We start from the raw sequence: 21,847 nt of genomic DNA, 5'->3' as shown, positions 1-21,847 counted from the left end.
ATTAAAAAATTAAAAAATATTAAAAATGCATAATCGAGGAAAAAGAAACTAAAAAAAATTTCTTCTTAAAGTACTTTAAGAACTGACTGAGCAACATTGCTCTTCTTTTCTCTCTTTCTTATTGGTTAAATCTTATTTTATTAATAAAATATTAAATATTTAATTTTTAAAAATTTGAATGAGTTGTTCATGGTTGAAGATGGTCTAATATTGCATTTGTATTCAATAAATTTTGTTGATTTTAACACCAAATGTGGGTTGTATTTTTTGGTCTAAAACTGTGTTTGGACGTTCAGTCAACTTGAGTTTGAGAACACACAACTCAAATTATGGATCACTCTCTAATGAAAGATTTATTAATTTGTCCTTGAATTTGGCTAATGAATTTCTTGAATATGTGGTCTTGAGTTAACGTGTTCAACTGAAGCTTCTGGAGCTCAATACAAGAGAGAAGAACCATTGCTACGATTAAGAGATCTTTTATTGCTGGAAACTTCATAATCTTCACACGTTCATATGTACGACAGAGTTCTCGCTGTCTCTACACAATAAGATAGCCGTAGTTTGCGGTGTGGTGGTCTTGAAAACAATCTATTGGCATGGCTGTCTTTGGGATGCGAAAGATTTGTCTTGTTCTAAGGAATTGTGAGGTGGAAAATGATGCAGCCACATCCCACATGCACGGTCAAAATCAAAATCATTGAATCTTTGTTTATTATATACACCTATACTTTATTAGAATTCTGTGTAATATAATATTCCCTCCGTTTCAAAATATAGGATGTTTTAGAGAAGTTTATTGTTTTATAATATATGATGTTTTCAAATTTCAATGCAACTTTTAGATTAGTTTAGTAGTTTATATTATGCAGTATTGTTTCTGATTGGTTGAACTTATTAAAAATAAAGTCTTCTTAATCTGCGTGATTTGCTTAAAACATCCTATATTTTGAAATGGAGGGAGTACGTTCTTTCATTAGCCTCTTTAATTAATTCGTTTTTGTTCGTTTCCTTTGTTGTAATGATTATCGAATACAGTATTCAGCATTTATTTTATGAACATCATATAGCCTTCTACGTGCACACGTTTTCTTTGTCTACATAATTCTTGATATATCAAGTATGATCATCAACACGTCTCAAAGACTCAAACACGGTCAAGCCGCCTACCGAATTCACCTTTGTTATATAAAACAATATTTTATGGCATGTGTTACACGATTTGAAAATATAAAGATATATAGATTATTGACATATGGTAAAACCCTGAAAAGTTAAGTTAAAAAAACAGACAAACCTACCAAAAAGCTGGTGCCAATGAGTTCGAGATAGCCTTCTAGAGCTTAAATGGCTCTCTGGTTCAAACATTTGTTTAAAACCCCTCAACATAACTCTTTCACATTATTTTTTTTCTTATCTTTCAGCTTGCAAAATGCAAAAGAGAAGAAGACTTGGTGTTGACGACCAAACAATATTCTTTCTGTTTTAATTTTAATTTTATTGGTTTTACGTCCATTCGTGTGGTTGTTTAAAGACTTAAAATGTCAAAAGTCTGTAAATACATGCACAATTAATCACGTTTTGATATATCTCCAAAATTCCAAATCATATATATACTTCTACATATATACTAATTGTTACTAGGTTAGACCCGCGCAATGCCACGAGATGTTATTCTTTACATTTTGAAATACATTTAATATTCAAAGTATGATTTTAAATTTTTTGGAATTATATTAATCATGAATATTATGATTTACACAATACTAAGATATAAAAATGAACCGAAAAACCTACAATGGTTTGTAACTCCGTAGTATTCGTTATTACAATCATTTACTCGTATAATTGGCTTAACTCTATATGCTCTGTTTTTTTGTTCTCCTATTATTATTGGAGATATTAGTGTAGTGTTACTTTGTGGTGTATTTTTGGTAGTTTACGAATTTAATAATCTAAGTTTATATAGTTTGTGTTGTTGTTACGTTATATTTGTTTGTTTCCTTTTGTAAATTACCTTTTTTTTTACAACAAGTCCACATATATCAAAGTAAATAGACATATTTTTACTTTAGTTTGGTTTTGTGTTATTATTTAAATATTATACTTATGTTAAACTGTATACAACATTTATAAGAATTATGTTAATTTTCAAAGTTATTTTAAAAGTTATAGATGATTTAGTTTTCTTAAATTAAAACATTTGGTTTTGGATCTTAAACATTGTTTAATTTGTCACTGGTGTTATTATATGTAAATTTTGAGAGGCAATGAACCTTTGTTATCACACGCCAAAATTCAAACACTGCAATCATCACTGTGAAAATGAATCACATAGTAAATGCATAATCAATAAGATAGACATATGAGAATTTTTGTTTGATAATATGTAACTAATTTATTCTAGTTTATGTATGCTTCAGAAAGAGAGTTTATCCTCCAATCACGCTTGAGAGATTACTCTAGTTTAGTTCATATCCGTTATATGTCTAAGTTTTCTCACAAAAACAAAAAAAAAACTGACATGTTGCGCTCACAAAACTCGAAAAATGATTTTTTTATTTGTCCTAAGTTTTTAATAGTATTTCTATTTACATACCACTGTCTTTTTTTTTTAAATGACACCCAAAATTTAATTCTTTTATTTTTATAACTTAATTGAATCACTTACTTACATTTCCATAAAATTTCAAGAACTTTTGATTCATATGATGAGATAATATAAAATTCATATTATAATAATTTGCATAAGTTAATCTTAATTATTATACAAGAATTTTATATACTCAAATAAAAAAAAAAAATTTTACCGATAAATATTATAGATTTTGTATATATAAATTACAATAAAATTATTTATTAACTATTTATTCTGCACATAGTGCGGATTGTTATTTATAATAAAATAAACTGCCAAAATGATGTTAGATTACAAATAATACGTAACTAAGATGTTTACAAAACCTCGTGTCCCTTAATCGTCACCTTCCTCAGTTGCATACATAGGTTAATTAGGGTTCTTTTACTGTTTTTCTTGGACACTATTATAATTGGGCTGAACCCATAACGGAAATAAGTAGGAATGATGTGGAATGGCGAAAGATTATTATTGGATAAAAATATTGAGCTGTATTAATCCTTATAATTTGATTGGCTAACTGTTTTAACTGATGTGTCAACTTCTTTTTCAACTAAAAAGTTGAGGTGTCATAACACATTCAATTTTTATTGTATTGATTTGTTACTTTGTATGAGAAATACCATAAATTACAATTAAGTTAAATCTAAAATATGTCTATAATACATTTATATGGAAATACATAATTAGTTTATGTATCATTCTATGATGAGAAATTAAATTAGAGAAATATTTAAAAATATGAAAGTAATGGATATCATTCTTTTATTCTTTCTCATTTACATCCCTGATATTGGATAAAATTTGGTTTAACTTGGTATAAAATGTGAATATCTTAGTACCATATTGTTAATAACAGTAGAAAACATGTTTACCTAATTTTAATAGCAACAAAACATGGATATAAAAATTCAACAAATCTGAATCCAAAAATGATAAAACTTTTTCTTATTATTTGGAGATATATATAATTTTATATCATCATCATTTACTTCTTCTTTTCAACGTTTTTTTTTTTACTTTTTACTTCGTCAAAAAAAAAAAAAAAAACTTTTTGGGGCGACACGAAATGATGTAAATGATATATTCAGAGGACGTGTGAGGGAACAAGCCAGAAGCAACAAAAAGCAGAGTCTTTACTGTATCGAAAAGATCGCATCATTCTCAACCGTTAGATCTTCCTCTTCCTCTTCATCTCTCTCTCTCTCTGCCATCTGACCTGACCTGTGGTGGAGTTGCAGATATTCAAATAACTCATCCCCATCTCTTTGTTCACCTCTCTCGGATTCTGAAGAGCTGAGAGAGATTAGGGTTTCAAACCGTACCTGGGGGTTCGATTCGGCGGATTTTGGATTCTTCTCTCCTGGGGAAGTCTAATCGGAATAATAGCTGATATCGAGGAGGAGAATGACGGATTCGGGTCTGTTGATGATGCCGGCGGAGATGGCTGGAATTTTAACGACGGCGTTTACGAGCTGGTGGGATGATGTTAACGAGTCAACTCAGTGGCAAGATGGGATCTTTTTCGCTCTCTGTGGTGCTTATGCTCTTGTTTCCGCCGTTGCTCTTGTATGTGTTTCCTCTTAATCACTGGTTTAATTTTGGGAGCGAATTAGTTTTTTTTTTAAAGGGTTAATTTTGAGGTTATAGATCAATTCCTTTGCGTGTTTGACCTATCTTTCCTTTTCTGTTAACAATCTGATTCTTTGGAAATGGCGAACCTTTGTTGTTGAAACATCGTTTTCTATCTAAAGTCACGGAACTTGAAGTACTCATTGTGTAGTTGGATGATTTGTTCTATACTTTATTTCTGGGTTTTGGTTTAGTTGGCTGTGTTTTTTCACCTGTTAGGTTTTGCGATGTGTTGCAAATTTCTAATAATTTTTTTAAAAATGGGATTATGATTGATAGGTTCAACTGATAAGGATCCAAATGAGAGTGCCTGAATATGGTTGGACTACTCAGAAGGTGTTTCATCTTATGAACTTTGTCGTCAATGGAGGTGATTATCTATTTGATACATTGATTTGTGTTGTTTTTGTCTGCACCTTTTGGATTATGGTTTTGTTTGACTTTCTCTCTGTTGTGTGCAGTTCGTGCGGTTCTATTTGGATTCCACATGCAAGTATTCCTTGTGCATCCCAAGGTGAGAATGTTCTCCCAACTTTACTCTGGTTTAATGTACAGTATGTTTGTTTTAAAATCGATGGAGTGCATCTTTTAAGTTTGCTGATTGCTGTGAGGTAATGCAGGCTCTTTGCTGGGTACTATTGGATCTTCCAGGCCTTCTCTTTTTCTCGGCATACACGCTGCTTGTGCTGTTTTGGGCAGAGATATATCACCAGGTACCTAAAAAGAAAATCTTGATGTGTGTCGACTCTCTTTTGAAGTATCCAGCTGAATACATATGTTGTTGCCACTGATGTGCAGGCAAGAAGCTTGCCAACGGATAAGCTGCGGATAACCTATATTTCAGTCAATGTGGCTGTATATTTGGCTCAGGTTCATGTCTGATTCTTATTATTGTTTCATTTCTTTTCATAATTATAGGTTGTAGTTACTTAAGAATCTGTGTGACCTTAGTCACCTCTGTAGACATTTCCGGTGAGTCAAAAGATGTAAGAATAAGTTTGACATGTAACTGATGTCTCTATCAGATTGGTATCTGGGCATACATCTGGGTAAATGATAACAGCACTGTGGAGTTGGTTGGAAAGATATTTATCGCAGGTAGGTTCTTTGTCTGGTCAAGCAAGTTTTACTGAAACCGTTACTGCTAATCTATATATAATACTCCATCTAAACTATGTATTGACCTTTTTATTGGTTATTTTCTTCTTCTTCTTCTAGTTGTGTCTTTCATTGCCGCATTAGGCTTCTTGCTGTACGGAGGAAGGTATGTGTTTTTGTTATTCCACATGGCTCTCTATCAAAATGTCTACTTCGATGGCTTTAATGTTTTTTTGTATGGTATAGATTGTTTTTCATGCTAAGAAGGTTCCCTATCGAGTCAAAAGGAAGAAGGAAGAAACTCCATGAGGTATTCAAATTTATATATATGTATGCGTATGATTGTGCTTGTGTAATTAGTTATTCGTCTTACTCTAGTTCCATAGAACTTTGAACGCAGACTTTTTCTTAGCCTTCAAATTCATTGCTTATCATTGATTGGCCTTTTTTGTAATTAAAATGGTTTTAATTGCAGGTTGGATCTGTGACAGCCATATGCTTCACCTGTTTCCTCATAAGATGCATTGTGGTAAGCTCTGAGATAGAACCTAAAATAATGAAATCTTTTATCTGTCAGTTATTTTAGGCATGCTGTGATGAGTGTCTTAATGTTTTCCATGTAAACTTTAGGTGGCTGTATCAGCTTTTGACAAGGATTTAACACTTGATGTTCTTGATCATCCAGTTCTGAATTTAATCTACTATATGGTAAATAAAACTACACCTTCATTAATTCTCCATCTTGTAATCTCTATTTTCTGTTTCTTCATTAACTGGACCAAATAAACAACAGGTGGTTGAAGTACTTCCATCGGCACTAGTCCTTTTCATTCTCCGAAAGCTACCTCCAAAGAGAGTATCAGATCAATACCATCCAATCCAGTAGACCTTTATCTGAACGACCACATGGGCGAGGCTGATGATGTTTAAGAGAGCAAAAGAGAAAATTGGGAAAATATCTAAGGGTGAAGAAAGAAATCGGAGTTGGAATCTGCGTGAGTTTTTGGAATGCACGATCAAAATGATTTTACAGCTTTAGTTGTTAGCCCTTTCCGCCTTGACTTTTGCTTGGTAGTTTTTCTAATTATTATTATGTCTGTTTAAGTTTATATATGCTCTTCTGCTACTTTGGAAAATCTGGTCTCAAGTACAAAGAAGAGGCTCAAAACATTTGTTGAGCATGTTTGATTGTTATGTTCTGTTGGGTGAAAAATAAACAAATGTTATACTTTTGTCAGTTTTGTGTATTATTTTTTGTTTTTGTCAATTATCAATTTAAGCAACCAAAAAGAAAAAAAAAATATAAAATTTAGAACTGGTTTGATGTTTTGATTAGATTACTTGTGTTAGAGCACCACCGTTGAACTTTATTTTATATATACAATTTGAATAATTTTTTATATCTTTAAATTTTAAATCATCTCATCATATAATTTTGACATTCTAAATTTAACCCCTCACTTGAAAATAACATGTAGTAATTGTTGAAAAAAGGTTATGTAAATATATATATTTTATGTAAATCAAAAACATGTGTTCCAAACCCTTACCAAAATTGTTCACAAATTACATAGTCTAAATAAAAACAATCTATGCAAGTTCGACAAGAGTGGCTTTTCCTTTTGATATTTGGATATGAAAAAGTCCCGATCTTTCATTTATAATAAGACACACCTCGAGCTATTCACTCTTTTGGAGGTTTAAATGATTTGGAATATTTGGAGAAGTGCTGCTATGTAGCTCTATCGAATAAAGCAGATGGTTTGGACTAATGAGATTATTTTTCTGTATGGAAAGTAGAATAACAAAAACACCATTTTTTTAAAAAAGTATCACTATTTTTATCTATTTAAAAATATTACAAAAGAGGTATTTGTAAACTTTTTTAAAAATAACATACAATTAAAATATTTATAATTTTATAATTTATAACACATGAAATAAGATGTATACAAGATTTGATAGATTCTTATAACGTTTATAAGATATATAAAAGAACATACAAAAATAGTATTTTTGAACAACTTTTTCTCTAGTGGTATATTTTTTCACGTCTAAGTCTGATTTCAAATCATATCATACAAAATAAAACAAATCTTAAATCTAAATTTCTTTAAAAGCAAAACTCCTTTAATTTAGTCAAATCTGAAACAAAATCGTACAAATTAACAAGTAACATACATTATATCTTGTTGATTGTTTGCAGCAACAGGTCTATATATCATTAACAAATATATATTACCTATTTAATTTATTGAATATATCTAGATTTTTTTTTATTCTGTATATTTTTTACATTGATAAATTTGTTAATATTGTGAAAACATTAGATAATTAGGTAAGATAATTTGGTAATAAAAAAATTATTTGTTAAGATGTATATCAGTTTTTAAGGAAATGATGTTTATATTTATAACATTACAAATAATAATTATAAATTGTGATATTTATTAAAATAGTAAAAGTTTATTATAAATAGAATATTATATCAGCAAATATACTTGGATTTCAACGCCTTTAGTAAAAGAAAATCTTTTACCGCATAAAAAAACGTATTGGGCCTTGGACCTGATTTTTAAAACTGGCCATCGCAATTGACCAAAGCCCAAAGGTCTCTGTTTTCGGACCTGGCTTTTCCAAAGATGGTCTCTCTCTCTCCCATTAATATGTGTGATTTTTACAGTGAGAGAGAGAGAGAACACAGCACAAATCAAAAGCCCTAAACTCTGTTGTTGTTCCTAGAGACGACGACGACGACGACTGAGGCAGAGGTCTTTTCTCTCTCTCTCGTTCTCGTCTTCGTCTTCCTCTTGATTCTCTCGTTTTTTAATTCCTGGAGTTTCGTTGGTTTCTTAACCTGTAAAAAAGACGGATATTTTCGTATAAAGTTTGTAGGCTACGATCTCTGTATAATCGAATCAACTCTAGTTCCAATTTGTATCTGCTCTTTGCGTTTTCTGGAATACTTTGAGCAGGAAACTTGAAATTTTATAATGAATAGACTAAAATCGTAACTTAGAAACTTGAAAAATTGTGGTGTTTTCGGGGTTTGCTAGGTTTGTGAAAATTGCTTCTGTCCGTGACTCACCACCTATTGCTTCTCTAGCTTTTGAGTTTGCTGTGGTATAAAGAATTTATAAAGAAGAATATTGGGATGATGAAACTGAAAATGGTGTTTTTTGGGCAGTTGAGATCATACAAGAACAAGCATTTTGCAACTCATGGATCCCATGGAGTCTTCTAGTGAACAGGTGATTACTTCATCTCTGTCACTCTAATGTCACTTGTACTGATTTAGAGAACCTGTGAAACTGAAGTTGTTTAATGGGTGTTTATTAATTTGAAAGGACACTGTTGAAGAGAATCAGAAGCTGGTTGACTCATTGGACAAGCTTCGTGTTAGTGCGGGGAGTTCATCCTCTAATTTCAAGAAGAAGCCTGTCATTATCATTGTTGTTGGAATGGCAGGTATATTATATTGATTAATGCAATGGTCTTGAAAAAATTCACTATGTTGGTTTCTGAGTTTCTTGTTAAGGGACTTCAAAACAGTTTTTGATAGGAGGTTTTTGTTGGTTATGTGCTCAGGTAGTGGAAAAACAAGCTTCCTTCATCGTTTGGTCTGCCATACCTTTGATTCAAAGAGCCGTGGCTATGTGGTGAACCTTGATCCTGCTGTTATGTGTCTACCATTTGGTGCCAACATCGATATTAGAGACACTGTCAAGTACAAGGAAGTTATGAAGCAGTACAATTTGGGGCCTAATGGTGGGATTCTCACTTCACTCAACTTGTTTGCTACAAAATTCGACGAGGTAAAAAAGGCCTCCAGAATTAGAGTCCAAATTATGATTCCAGTCTCACTTGATGGTGGTTCTCTCGGTTTTCCTTCTCTTGATTGCTCTGTCTTTGTTTGCTACTTGTTTTAGGTCGTCTCTGTGATTGAGAAACGTGCAGACCAGCTTGATTATGTCCTTGTTGATACTCCTGGTCAGATTGAAATCTTTACATGGTCTGCTTCTGGGGCTATTATCACTGAAGCTTTCGCTTCGACCTTCCCCACTGTTGTCACCTATGTTGTTGATACTCCACGTTCCACAAGCCCAATGACTTTTATGAGTAACATGCTCTATGCTTGTAGCATTCTCTACAAGACTCGGTTGCCTCTCATCTTGGCTTTCAACAAAACCGATGTTGCAGATCACAAGTTTGCGTTAGAGGTGATCTTTCTTTAACTGTCTACGTTCTTTTTTATTGTTGTTATACTCTCTCTAATCATGTGGTATCGGGTTTGGTTTAAGCAGTGGATGGAAGATTTTGAGGTGTTCCAAGCAGCAATACAGACTGATAATTCATACACGTCCACCTTAGCTAACAGTCTCTCCCTTTCACTCTATGAGTTCTACCGTAATATAAGATCTGTTGGTGTTTCTGCTATCTCTGGTGCTGGAATGGATGATTTCTTCAAAGCCATTGAAGCAAGTTCTCAGGAATACATGGATACTTACAAGTAATGATACACCCTTCTCTTTAATTCACCCTCTCTTGTCTGCAAGTTCTGTGCTTATGATTCGAGTTTTACTTCAGGGCTGATCTTGACAAGAGAATGTCGGAGAAGGAGCATTTGGAAGAAGAACGAAAGAAACATGAAATGGAGAAACTAAGAAAGGATATGGAGAGTTCTCAGGGAGGGACTGTGGTTTTAAACACTGGTCTGAAAGACAAAGATGCAGCAGAGAAGATGATGCTAGAAGAGTCTGATGAGGACTTTCAAGTTGAAGATGACAGTGATGATGCCATAGATGAGGATGATGAAGATGAAGAGATGCATCGTTACTACCTATGAATAAAACTCAGAGACATAATCTTTCAGACTTTGTCAATTCGCTTTAACTGGCTTTGTTTGCGTCGTTTCCTTGTTGTCCCAGTTGTGTAGTTGAACAAAACATCCAATGACTAAAACTTATGTAAACTAGAACTTTTTTGAAGGCTTTTTGTATACACAATTTGCGTTCATATGCACAAGGGGGAAAAAGACTTGTATCAGACATGAAAATCAAACAGAAAACTAAGGAAAAATCAGAACCAACACTCTCGTTTCCACATTATCCACAACTACAAAGGTCACTAGAGGATGCCCTTTTAACTACAAAGGTCAAGGTGCGTGTGGCTGATTTTGTAGAAGATGGAATTTCAGTCTTGGTGGATTTCATCAAAAGGCACATGAGCAAACCTCACATCTTCTGGCCGTGCAATCACCACAGGTTCATCGGCGAACAGGGCTTTGAGGAAGGATGGAGTTTTCAAAGGATGCCGAGCCGTCATTCGTGGATACACAAACGCCAAAAAGTAGTATGCATGACCTGCTATCATTCCCTGTAGGTTGGATATAAAGCTTAAGGATGAGGATATACAGAAAGAGAGAGAGAGAGGGATTACAAAATGGTTGAAACTGAATTAGGAGATATTCCGTACCAGAAAATCCCCCCATGCACTTGCACCAACAAGGATAGAGAATCCAAGAAGCACCTGCAATTTCAGAAATTGGTGAAAGAGGCTATTTAGATTATCGATCTTGTTAGGGAACTCTGAGAAGAAAATACGAAAGTCCAACTCACCCATGGTAAATACGCTGCTGTAAAAGTGAAAAGACCAAGGAAACTCATGTGGATGTAAGGATTTTGTTTACTCCATACATAGACCTGCAGAACAGAGGAAAAATGTCAAGATGGTCTTTGAGATGAATATTAAACCAATACTGAATTAGTTTGGAAATCGAAAGATAGAAGTTACCACTTACCATCATGAAAGTCAGCGAATTGCTGAGGAAGATGATTTTGGAGAAGGAGACGGACAAATAAGGTATCATTCCACCAATGAGAACAATACCAGTTAGAACAGTTGCCCCAAATAGGAGCATGTAAAGGAAATCAGCTGTCTTTCCCCTGAAGGAGTTTTCTTCGAGGAGTTTGCAGTATCTAGCAAGAAAGAACATGTGGAACAAAAAGTCCAAATCTGCACAAGATTGACAGAAAAAAGCAAGTCAACTTACAAAGGAAATGAATCCATACAGGGAGCAGCAAAGTCCTAAAGATCTCAAGGTTTTAATTAGAAAGTCAGGGAGCAGTATCAATCGAACAAAGACTCAAAAAACATGTCAACAAGTCGTAGCTAGACCTTATCTATAGCTAGAAACATAACTGTGCCAAAGATAGAAACTGGCAGACACTTCTACGAAGTACAACTCAATTACTAATAATGAATACAACTCAAGAGTTGAAGATAAATTACCCATCTTCCGGAAATAAAGAAAATTCGTAACGAGGCGCCAGAACTGGTATTGCTTCACCACAAGGGTAGGATTAAGGTAGAGATTATAAGGAGATATAATCTGCATAAAATGTTCCACACAACGTTAACAAAAACAAAACCAAAACAAAGAACATAAACCATAACACATCACTCAGCTCCCCAATTCCAATAAAGAACGACCTTTTATTTCAAAACCAAAACAATCCACACATACATAAACCACAAAGATTCAATTTGTTTTTTTCAAAAGCAAAAAACTAATCAGATCAATCAGAGCACAAACTAAAAGGCTTAAATAACGAGCTAGAAAACTTTCAAACCTCGAGGGAACACCCGACGGTGGTGACTACAGCGGCCGTGAGATACGACCGGGTTATAATCGGCATCTGTTTGTACCATTCTTCTACAGCTTGAGCCATTATCCCCTCCTCCTCCTCCCTACCTCTCTCAATCACACTCTATTCGATTTCAATCACCCAGCAATTTAACGACACAAACCAAACGAAACCCAAATCGAATCGGATAGAAGCGTCTACGTTGAAACGAAATCACCTCTCTACGTTAAAGCTTGGAAATTGAATTATCGAAAGCGACTCTCTCGTAAAAGCTTTGCTCTTTAATTTTTTCTTTTCCGAGATGTTTATCTGTTGTGTGACAATAAATCAACGAATAAAACAGCGCGTAGTTTACACGTACCAATCAAAATAAGTTCCTGACGCAAGCGTCTCTACTAAGTTTAATAAACAATCGTGACGTTTCCAAATGTTTAAAACGGCATGACGTTCATATTGATAGACTAAAGTGGCAAGCTTTTCCAATATTATATTATTTTATTTTTATTTTTTATTTGATACCTAGTCGTCGTCTTCTCAAAATTTCAAATTCAAAAACTCAATTTGAGCAACGGACTCTTTCTCTCTCTCTCTCTCTCAATCTCTCTCTCTAACGAATCTCCGATACTTGTTCACCGATGAGTGAAAATGAACCGCCGTGCGCTTCACCGGTGCGGTCACGTAATCCTCCGCCGTCATCGTCGTTACTAAATGACATATCCAATTTCAAAACGCCGCGGCGTTCTTCCGTTGTGAATTCGGGTTTCAGCAAATCTCCGTATCCGCATTTCTTCACTGCATCTAAGCAAACCCCAAAATCGTCGTCTTCTAACCTCCGCCGCCCTTCCATGGTTCCTTCTAGGTCTAAGGTCGCGGCTTCTTCGAGGCGGCTTAGGGCGTTTGAACTTCAGCAATCGCAGTCTTCACGCAAGGCTGAGTTGACGAAAGAGAAGAGTCTCAGATCTCTTGCGAAATCACTTACTGTTTGGCTCAATTTCTTGTTTGAGAACCCAGAAACTTGCGGTTGCGCTCCGTTCGAAGATGGCTCTGGTGTTGGTAGCCTAGGGAGTTTATGTAAGGGGAAGAGAGATAGTGGCGAGGCTTTAGGTAATGGTAAAGGTGTGGGAGTGGATACAATGTGGCGAAGCCCCAAAAGGCTGAGGAATTTAGGTTGGTGTGGTGAGAAAAGTTCAGAGATTGGCTCTTCCTTGACTGGTTCTAAGTACTCTACCCTGAGGGAATCTTTAAGAGATGTTTGTAGTTTTGATGATTTGAAGCAAAGAATGCAATTTCACTTGAGTTTGGGAAGTTGCAAGGAGATTTTTGATGTCATGACTCGTGTTACCAAGGTAAAATCATTTATAAAGACTGTGTTTTTTTGCTTTGGGTTGTGTTGGACATTGATTTTATAGTGTTTGTTGGCTATTTTTTTGTTGTTGTTTAGGATAGTTAACTTGGTTCATTTTTGTTTCTTGTTTCAGAATATTGATGAAGGGAGGATAAAAATGAAACCACAATGCCCTCTTGTAACTGATTTTGGACTCAAGGAGAAGGCTATCAAGGCACTGATGTGCTATAACCAAGTTTGGCTTCGTTTAGGGTTATATATCATCTTTGGCGGTGATTCCTTTATGTCTGACTGTGAAGTTAAAACAGATCAAGAAATGGCATTCTTGAAGATGGTAATTAATAAGCAGTTCTTTTCCCATGATGGCCTTGCTAGAGCCTATGCCTATAACAAGATGGTTGAGGGTTTATACAGACCAGGGTACTATGAAGCCCTTGGAACCGTGATTTTGAAGAGGATTCTGTTGCTCGTCCTTGTAATTGATAGAGCTAAATCTCAAAGCTGCCTTTCACTCAAGTATGGCATTGATGGAATAGATGGTGGCTCACCCCTCATGTTCTCGGGGAAATCTAGCATAAAGTCTAGCCACCAACTTATATCTGGTATTTTCTTAGATTTTGCTGTTTTGTTTGTCAGTTTTCTTTACTCTCTCGTGTTTGATGCAGCTAATTTTCTATCTTCTGCTTTGAACATAGAATTCTTGTCCTCTGATGTAATGCATGGAGAAGGGAATCTCCTAGCACATCTAGTGATTATAGGGTACAAAATACCTTATCAGCAGGTAATTTTCAGTTAAGAGTCAATGCATATGACATCTCGGTTGCTAAATGCTAAGTGTATGATCTATCACTAACTTCAATAACTGGAATGGATCTTGCAGTCTCCTCTAGTTGAATATGAATTTAAAGTGAGAGAACTGTTTGGTGACCTCCAAGATGGCGTGCGACTCTGCAGAGCCATTCAACTACTTCTTCATGATCCATCTATCCTCATGGTTTGTCTTTAAATTGATTTTTAATTAAGAACTTTCAGTTATGTCTTATTTAGGGAGTGAGTTTTATCGTATGAGGCTTTTGATCCAACAGAAAATGGTAGTTCCGTCCGACAGTCGAAAGAAGAACTTGGCCAATTGTAGAATTGCACTTCAATATCTAAAGGATGCTGGTGTTTCGTTAAAAGACGACGAAGGAATGATGATAACTGAAGAAGATGTTGCAGATGGTGACAGAGAGCTCACTATTTCGCTGCTATGGAACATTTTTGTACATTTGCAGGTGAGTGTCTCTTGTTATTCTTTGCCCAGTTTTTGGTGGATTGCTGCAAGTGTCGTCGGATTTTCATTGATTATGTATACTCTTTGAACTGGACAGCTGCCTCTTCTGATCAATGGGAGACTCTTGACGGAGGAAATCCACAAAGTCCAGGGGATGGAACAGGTAAGTCTAAGGCTCGCTTGATTTCCTTGGTTCTGGTAATTCTATCCAGTTTCTAGCCATTGTTAGTTATTTTGAATTTATATGTAGCTTCAACTAGAAGACTCTCAATCAGATCTATAATGGTGACACTTCTCAAGTTACACTATTTTTCTCTCTCTCTCTTCAATTAGTTCTCTTTTGGGTTTCTTTTCAGAATGATCAAATTACCATGTCTACTCCTCTGGAAATGCTCTTGAACTGGATCAAGGTAGCTTATTATATCAGCGTATTCGTATTACTTTCCTTACTATGATATTCTTAGTGGGTCTTTTCATTCAACCTGTGGGTGCTTTCTTTCCCTATGTTATATATGTCTAACCATGTACAATACTTGCATGTCTTGCATTCTTCACTCAGTCAATTACCAGGAAGAATGACTTCATGTTAGAAAGCTTTGCATCATTGGTTGATGGAAAGGGGATTTGGTTCTTGCTTGACTACTATTTTCGTCAAGAAGTTTGCTGTCCTTGTTTTCACAAAGAGGTATGAAATGTTCTTAACTCGAAATCCGGTTCAATGCATCGAAGTTTACCTAGGCCATTTCTCTTCACGTATCTTATAATACAAACAATGCTATATTTTCTGAATAAATATTTATATTCAGGATCGTGGTGGTCAAAAAGGCACTCAATCAGTAATGTCCAATACCGATTACCATGATGCAGTTCAAAATTTTATACTGTCGCAAAAGTTGACAGCACTTTTGGGAAGTTTTCCTGAGGTAATAATTTCAGCCTGTGAATGTATAGCTGTTATTCTCAAGTTTCTCCTGAAGAAAAAAAGATTACAAGAGATATGAAAATGTTACAACTTTTCCCTTTGATACTTTTCCACTAGACGTTAGCTTCAGTTAGGCTACCATATTATTTATGTATGGCGTTACAATTGTGCTATCAATTTCCTGACAATAGTTTTTATCTCTATAGGTTCTACAGATTGGTGACCTACTGGAACATAATGCAGTAGTTAGCAACCAAAGTGTGATTATATTGTTGGGTTTCCTATCATCAAAGCTGATCGTCAAGGAGAATTTGGTATTGCTCTATTACCACAAAATGTGGCTTTCGTTGTTTAATTTTCTAGATGGCAGTTAGATTTTATAGTTACATGATATCTTAAAAAACCCTTCTTTTCTCAGGAGCAACTGAACTTTCATAAGTTACTGTGCTCGAGCTGTCAAGCTCAGGAGAAGAGATATTCACGCATCAGTTGCAGCAGCTCTGAAGTACTTAGAATTGAGGAACCGGACATAGAAAATGGAGAAGGTTCCCATTCATCTCTTTCTTACATTTTCAAAAGTATATGATCTTAGAAATGAGGATCTGGACCTGATTATTTTGATGTTTGCAAGTCTATCAGTGGTTTGCAGTCTTTATATCTCATTTTATTATCTTTTTCGTTTCTGATAGCTGTCACCCTAGTTTCTTATAGAGTCTTAAGCTTCTTACAATTGGTTGAATGAAGCAAGTATGCGTGGTGATAACATATATGTATGACTGGAATTGATGTCAAAAGTGTGATGCTATTGTAGATGCTAGTAAAAAGTTCCAGGCAATCAAAGCCTGGTGGCAGGATATGGCCAGCCAAAACCAAAATTCTGTTGGAAAAGCTAGTAGCTATACTCTGCAAGACACCTTGTCTACCAAATGCACTACAGATTCCCAACGAGGTAATTCAAGTTCAATAGATGGCACTTGATTGTATCATTATATTTGATAAGCCTGCTTTCGATATCCATCGCCTTTTTATGATCTAACTCTTGTAGATGGCACTTGATTGTATCATTATATTTGATTTTGTATTTATTTAAATATTTTCTTTTTCTTGGTAGTTGGTAGATAGAGTACTGAATATTGGAATCTACCCATTATTTGATTTCAAGTTTTCAACATACCTCTTTCTTACAGAAATCGCAGTAGTGGTCATACAATCGAATCTTAGGGGACTTCATGCACGCCGAAACTTTAAAAAGAAGATGAGAGCAATCTGCTTCTTACAAGCTGCTGTTCGGACATGGTTGTCACTGAAACATATAACAGTTCTTGAAAAATTCACTGTTGATGAAGTTACATTACATTTATCAGGTAATTATTTGTTTGTGTGAATTCATTTCCATTGACAGATCAAAAAGTTACTCCCTGATGAAAGTTTTTTAATTCCTGCAGAAAGATCAGTCAACTTAGAACCTGTAGCTAGATATGTCAAGTTCATTGTGGAACGAAGTCGCTTCATCAAGTTGAGAAAATCCGTTTCTGTCATTCAAAAAGCTGTAAGGAATCATCAGAGCAACCTTCATCATAAGCTGAAAGCAGCATTACAAATTCAACTAGCTTGGAGGAGCTATAAAGAAAAAGTTCTCTCTTCCATAACCATCCAAGCTTATGTTCGTGGATGGATCACACGCAGAAAGAATTGGACGTACAAGTTTTCTTCCATACTTATTCAAGTAAGTTTATTCAGGTCGTATGATGTTTTGCTTATGGAACTGACCATTATTCAGTTCTCAGTTGATCATTACGTCTAGCTATAGAAAAGTTATAGTTTTTTTGTTACCAGCTGCTTGTCCTAATTTTGTTTCATCATCCAGCTTTCGTTTCCTCTTTGTCTCTTCTTTTTGTCTGCCTTTGATATTTCATTTTCCTGTCTCATTAGCCTTTCTGTTTGATTGAGGTTTCTCTTGATTGAGAATCCGTATCTCTGATTGCTGCTTCAGTGTGTGCTCTACTTTATTAACTTCCTGCATCTAAATGTAGAGATACTGCCGTGGTTGGTTGACGAGAAGGAAGTTTTATCTTCAGAGAGAAGCAACGATATGCATGCAGAGTGCTATCCGAAAATTTAACTGCATGGTGGCATTTTATCGTTACAAGCATGTAGCCACGGAGGTTCAGCGGCTCGTTAGAGGACAAATTGTTCGAAGCAGGCTTCAAGGTGATTAAGCTGATTGCATATATGTTTTGTGGATGGAATTATCCTTTCTTCAATATACTGATGGTTACTCAAATTGAATTATCGCAGGAGCTTCTTCTCTCTATCCAAAAACTGACGAAGGCACTTTAAGAGTTCCACAACAGAGCGTTGGGATGACAAAACTGCTACATTCTGTCATTAAAGTGCAGCGTTGGTGGAGGTTTCTCCATTCACAGAAAATGAGAAGAAAATCAGCAGTCTTAATACAGAGTCATATTCGAGGTCTACTTGCCAGGCGAAGAACTTATGTGGAAAGACATTACATTGTCATGATTCAAGTAAGAAATGGCCAAAGCTAACTTTCATCTAATTTCCTTCACTTTCAGTAAAAATGAGCTTTCTTTTTAGCTAAAATTAACAAGTTCATTTACCCTTGAATCTCTCAGTCACACTGGAGAGGTTATCTCACACGCAAAGCCTCAAAGGCTCAAGTTCTGAATCTGAGAGTAAGAATGCAAACTTCTGCAGCAAACATAGATGACAAGAAACGGTTGATAAACAAGCTTCTTTCTGCGCTTTCGGAACTACTGATCATGAAAAAGGTCCACAACATTCTTCACATTTGTGAAACTTTGGGTGAGTTTTTCAGCTTCATTTGTTTACGTACAGAACCATGTACAACAGACTATAACATGTTTCCTCTACAGATTCGGCAACAAAATACTCTGAAAAATGTTGTGAAGAGCTTGTGGAAGCTGGAGCTATAGACAAGTTGCTAACAATGATCCGGTCTGCAAGCAGAAGCATCCCTGATCAAGAAGTTTCAAAACATGCACTATCAACTTTGAGTCACCTTGCTCGTTATCCACAAATGGCAGATGAGCTAATTGATACAAAAGGATCCATTCAGACAATCTTCTGGGAACTACTCAGGTCTTCATTTTGTACTCAAGATGAAACTCTAATCTTAGAGAGAAGATTTGACATTTTTCTCACGTTTGCACTGTTTATTTCCTTTTCAGAAACAAAGAAGAAGCATATTTCGTTGCATCAGACGTTCTGAAGAAGATGTGCAATAGCCATAAAGGCGTAGAAGCAGTTCGAAAGCTTCCTGCATTGGTAAAACGGTTACACGCCTTAGTTGAGGAGCTAACACGTAAGGCAAACATGGAGAAACGGTTGGTTTTTTTTTTCCTTTCCCGCTTTATTAATTGACGTGAATGTTTACTCTATTATCCTGAAGTTTAGGTTAAACCCAAATAAGAAAGCATGAATCAAACATGCCTTAATTGAAATATATTCTGTGCGATTTCAGGAACGTCAAGGGTCAGACTGATAAAGAAAAGAGTGAGAGAAGATTAAAAGAAGCTACTGAGCTTCTGAAGCTTATTATAAACCAGAAGATGATTTAGTTGGTTTGGTTTCAGACTCGCTTGTGTTTTTGTTGTTTGACTTGCATTGATCAGTGCAATGACACAACTCTTCTCTGTTTAGTTTGAATCTGTAATTACTTTTTTAGCTTTAGACAAGAAACCGTGCTGATCTCAGAACTCTACATGAGAACTTCTTCTTGAGCTTCATTTCGTTTGTCTATATGTCTATTGTAAGAGATTAATGATTCATGTTTTATATGACTTTCACATGAATCGGATTTCCAGAAGATTCATGAAGAAAATGTGATTCCCACTTTACGACATAACAAGAGATTTATTTAATATGAAAAATTAAAAATATTTGGACTTTACACTTACGAGAACGATCCGAAAGCTATAGATTTGGTTTAACAATATGAACAGAGTATCACAATTGTGACACTTCGAGATATGCGAGCTTGTGGTCCGTTCTGATCAACCATAAGGGTAATAGCTGTCAAGAAGTGGAACTCCCACATCCAAACCATCTGCTTTATTGAAGAGACATACATAGCAGCACTTCTCCAGATTTTTCAAATTATATTTAATAAAAAACAATCTTATATACTTTCAATGTTTTAGAATAGATAATTTTTTAAGTTTTTCACATAAATTATGAAAATATTTAATGTTTAGCAATAAATCAATTATTATTCATAAAAACATATTCTCATAATTATTAACCAATAGTAATTCAGAAAAATTTTAAATTCTCAATTAATAAATTTTGAAATTTATAATTTTCTACCATTAATTGATAAAAATATATCAATGTTTGTGATATAAAAAAAAATTCTAAGAAAAAACCATCTACAGTAGAACCTCTATAAATTAATACTCGGTAAATTAATAATCTCTATAAGTTAATAAATTTCTTCGGTCTCAAGTTGGGACTAGTATAATTTTGGACACTATTCGATAATATAATAAGATAATATTTTTTTTGAAGATCCTTTGTAAATATATGGTCCCATCAATAATATAAATTAATAATTATATAAAATTATATAAATATATGTATATATCTACACATTAATCTTTATTAGAGTTCATTTTTAATATTTTTACTTTATAAAAATATTTGAGTGCTATTTTCAAAACATGATAATTGTTATTTTTATTGTACTGATTTTATAAAAATATTAGTTATAAAGATTAAATCTTATTTTTAATTTTCTTTTACCAAATTAGGAAAGTCTCTCTCTAAATTAATAATTATTAATTTATCGAGAAATTAAAACCTATATAAATTAATAGATTTTCATGGTCCCAACATTATTAATTTATAGAGATTTTACTGTATAGTGATACAGAGGGATTAATAATGTAAGATTTCCAATATCATGGTTTGAAAAGTGACAAATGGCATTTTATTCTTTTGACATGTTGCACAAAATATGTTTGATGAAGTAATGTTACTTACATGAATCCAGATCTAAAAATGGCATTCATCAATATAAGTGTAAGGCGATATATGATTAGTTGTCTCAATCATATGAAAAAGATATTAATTGTTTTTAAATAAGTGAAATGATACATGTTTAAAGATTAGAAATAATGGTGATTAATATCTATTTTGCTAGATTATGAAATTAAAGAAGATAGTTTAGTACATTTGGATACTTATCTCCATAATATTTTTTAAGCAATTGGAAAACATAACACTTAAAAGAGTGTAATGCAATAAGAAATACTAGAAAATCATTTACCGATAAAAAAAAAAGAAATGTTACACCTAGAATCATATTCCCTTTGTTCCTTGTTATTCAAATTTATAAGAAAAAAATTTGCTTTATAAAAAAATGCAAATACTTATAGTTTAGAGTCATAAATCATAAAAAATATTGCATTTATAATCAGTTTTTAATATGTGAAAGACTGAAAGCCTAAAAGTATAATAAAACTAATTAGAAACAAATCTTATATTAATAAACTATGTGCCCTTCCTATATTTTCGTTGATTTCCACCTAATGTTTTGAAACATATATCTTTTTAAAAGGACACTGATGCTGCCTAACGAAAAACTCTGCTTTGTGTAGGTTATGCAATACTCTTACTTTAACCTTAATCCAGAAACCTTGCAGATTTCAGGAAATGACATGATAAATTCTTCAGCATCATTCATTGTCTATCTCTATCATTGTCACAGAGATTGTCACAGTTTTTTTAAGTAAAAAATGATGTAGTATGTAATTTTTTATATTAAAATAGAGAGTACATTGAACAAATAGTTATTCCACAAAAATCTTAGATGCGTCAAGTTATATCCCGGAGTGGAGTCTAGTTCAAGAAGAAAGAAGTGCTAACAGGGGAGCTTTTGCTATAGCTCGAAGTGTTACATCGATTAATCGTTCTCAATCATATACGTAGCTAGTGGCTACCCTTTTTTGTAAATTAATAGATTTCATGGTCCCAACATTATTAATTTATAGAGATTTTACTCTATAGTGATAGTGATACAGAGGGAGTAATAATGTAAGATTTCCAATATCATGGTTTGAAAAGTGACAAATGGCATTTTATTCTTTTGACATGTTGCACAAAATATGTTTGATGAAGTAATGTTACTTACATGAATCCAGATCTGAAAATGGCATTCATCAATATAAGTGTAAGGTGCTATATGATTAGTTGTCTCAATCATATGAAAAAGATATTAATTGTTTTTAAATAAGTGAAATGATACATG

At 34.1% G+C, this 21,847-nt stretch overlaps 4 protein-coding genes across 4 annotated transcripts; 3 read left to right on the top strand and 1 right to left on the bottom strand.

Annotated features, from left to right (window-relative positions):
• The first annotated feature begins 3,565 nt into the window (after positions 1-3,565).
• LOC104731358 (tobamovirus multiplication protein 1) lies at positions 3,566-6,605 on the top strand. The gene is made up of 11 exons (XM_010450702.3): positions 3,566-4,207; positions 4,550-4,640; positions 4,732-4,784; positions 4,891-4,983; positions 5,069-5,140; positions 5,296-5,368; positions 5,489-5,534; positions 5,615-5,678; positions 5,844-5,897; positions 5,999-6,076; positions 6,162-6,605. Exons 1-11 carry the CDS (start codon positions 4,046-4,048, stop codon positions 6,252-6,254), a joined length of 879 nt encoding a protein of 292 aa, XP_010449004.1. The 5' UTR covers positions 3,566-4,045; the 3' UTR covers positions 6,255-6,605.
• Positions 6,606-7,997: 1,392 nt separating this feature from the next.
• LOC104731356 (GPN-loop GTPase QQT2) lies at positions 7,998-10,390 on the top strand. The gene is made up of 7 exons (XM_087479815.1): positions 7,998-8,139; positions 8,556-8,619; positions 8,716-8,836; positions 8,957-9,183; positions 9,298-9,588; positions 9,673-9,878; positions 9,956-10,390. Exons 2-7 carry the CDS (start codon positions 8,590-8,592, stop codon positions 10,212-10,214), a joined length of 1,134 nt encoding a protein of 377 aa, XP_087335941.1. The 5' UTR covers positions 7,998-8,139; positions 8,556-8,589; the 3' UTR covers positions 10,215-10,390.
• On the bottom strand, positions 10,326-12,326 carry LOC104731357 (derlin-2.1). The gene is made up of 6 exons (XM_010450701.3): positions 12,001-12,326; positions 11,660-11,759; positions 11,169-11,383; positions 10,987-11,070; positions 10,844-10,897; positions 10,326-10,744 (listed from the first exon to the last, which is right to left on the bottom strand). Exons 1-6 carry the CDS (start codon positions 12,097-12,099, stop codon positions 10,562-10,564), a joined length of 735 nt encoding a protein of 244 aa, XP_010449003.1. The 5' UTR covers positions 12,100-12,326; the 3' UTR covers positions 10,326-10,561.
• Positions 12,327-12,529: 203 nt separating this feature from the next.
• Positions 12,530-19,420, top strand: LOC104731355 (uncharacterized). Its single transcript, XM_010450699.2, has 20 exons — positions 12,530-13,361; positions 13,494-13,962; positions 14,056-14,141; positions 14,241-14,354; positions 14,446-14,634; positions 14,731-14,796; positions 14,990-15,043; positions 15,193-15,318; positions 15,440-15,556; positions 15,762-15,869; positions 15,974-16,100; positions 16,367-16,504; positions 16,743-16,919; positions 17,001-17,281; positions 17,589-17,766; positions 17,854-18,083; positions 18,192-18,381; positions 18,453-18,678; positions 18,768-18,923; positions 19,061-19,420. The coding sequence occupies exons 1-20, from the start codon at positions 12,651-12,653 to the stop codon at positions 19,155-19,157; spliced, it is 3,840 nt and encodes a 1,279-aa protein (XP_010449001.1). The 5' UTR covers positions 12,530-12,650; the 3' UTR covers positions 19,158-19,420.
• Positions 19,421-21,847: the final 2,427 nt, after the last annotated feature.

This window comes from Camelina sativa, chromosome 12 (genome assembly GCF_030686135.1).
Source record: "Camelina sativa cultivar CO46 ecotype springtype chromosome 12, ASM3068613v1".
NCBI classification, from domain to species: domain Eukaryota; kingdom Viridiplantae; phylum Streptophyta; class Magnoliopsida; order Brassicales; family Brassicaceae; genus Camelina; species Camelina sativa.
Note: the sequence above shows the minus strand (reverse complement) of the source record. Positions and strands in the feature narration are given on the sequence as shown.

Coding starts and splice junctions, on each gene's coding strand:
- LOC104731358 (XM_010450702.3), top strand. CDS start 4,046: ATGACGGATTCGGGTCTGTTGATGATGCCGGCGGAGATGGCTGGAATT. Junction 4,641..4,731: donor GAACTTTGTCGTCAATGGAG/GTGATTATCTAT, acceptor TGTTGTGTGCAG/TTCGTGCGGTTCTATTTGGA. Junction 5,369..5,488: donor TGGAAAGATATTTATCGCAG/GTAGGTTCTTTG, acceptor TTCTTCTTCTAG/TTGTGTCTTTCATTGCCGCA.
- LOC104731356 (XM_087479815.1), top strand. CDS start 8,590: ATGGATCCCATGGAGTCTTCTAGTGAACAG. Junction 9,589..9,672: donor ATCACAAGTTTGCGTTAGAG/GTGATCTTTCTT, acceptor TGGTTTAAGCAG/TGGATGGAAGATTTTGAGGT. Junction 9,879..9,955: donor GAATACATGGATACTTACAA/GTAATGATACAC, acceptor GTTTTACTTCAG/GGCTGATCTTGACAAGAGAA.
- LOC104731355 (XM_010450699.2), top strand. CDS start 12,651: ATGAGTGAAAATGAACCGCCGTGCGCTTCACCGGTGCGGTCACGTAAT. Junction 13,963..14,055: donor TAGCCACCAACTTATATCTG/GTATTTTCTTAG, acceptor CTTTGAACATAG/AATTCTTGTCCTCTGATGTA. Junction 18,382..18,452: donor TCACATTTGTGAAACTTTGG/GTGAGTTTTTCA, acceptor TTTCCTCTACAG/ATTCGGCAACAAAATACTCT.
- LOC104731357 (XM_010450701.3), bottom strand. CDS start 12,099: ATGGCTCAAGCTGTAGAAGAATGGTACAAACAGATGCCGATTATAACC. Junction 11,071..11,168: donor ATTCGCTGACTTTCATGATG/GTAAGTGGTAAC, acceptor TCTGTTCTGCAG/GTCTATGTATGGAGTAAACA. Junction 10,745..10,843: donor GTGCATGGGGGGATTTTCTG/GTACGGAATATC, acceptor TCCAACCTACAG/GGAATGATAGCAGGTCATGC.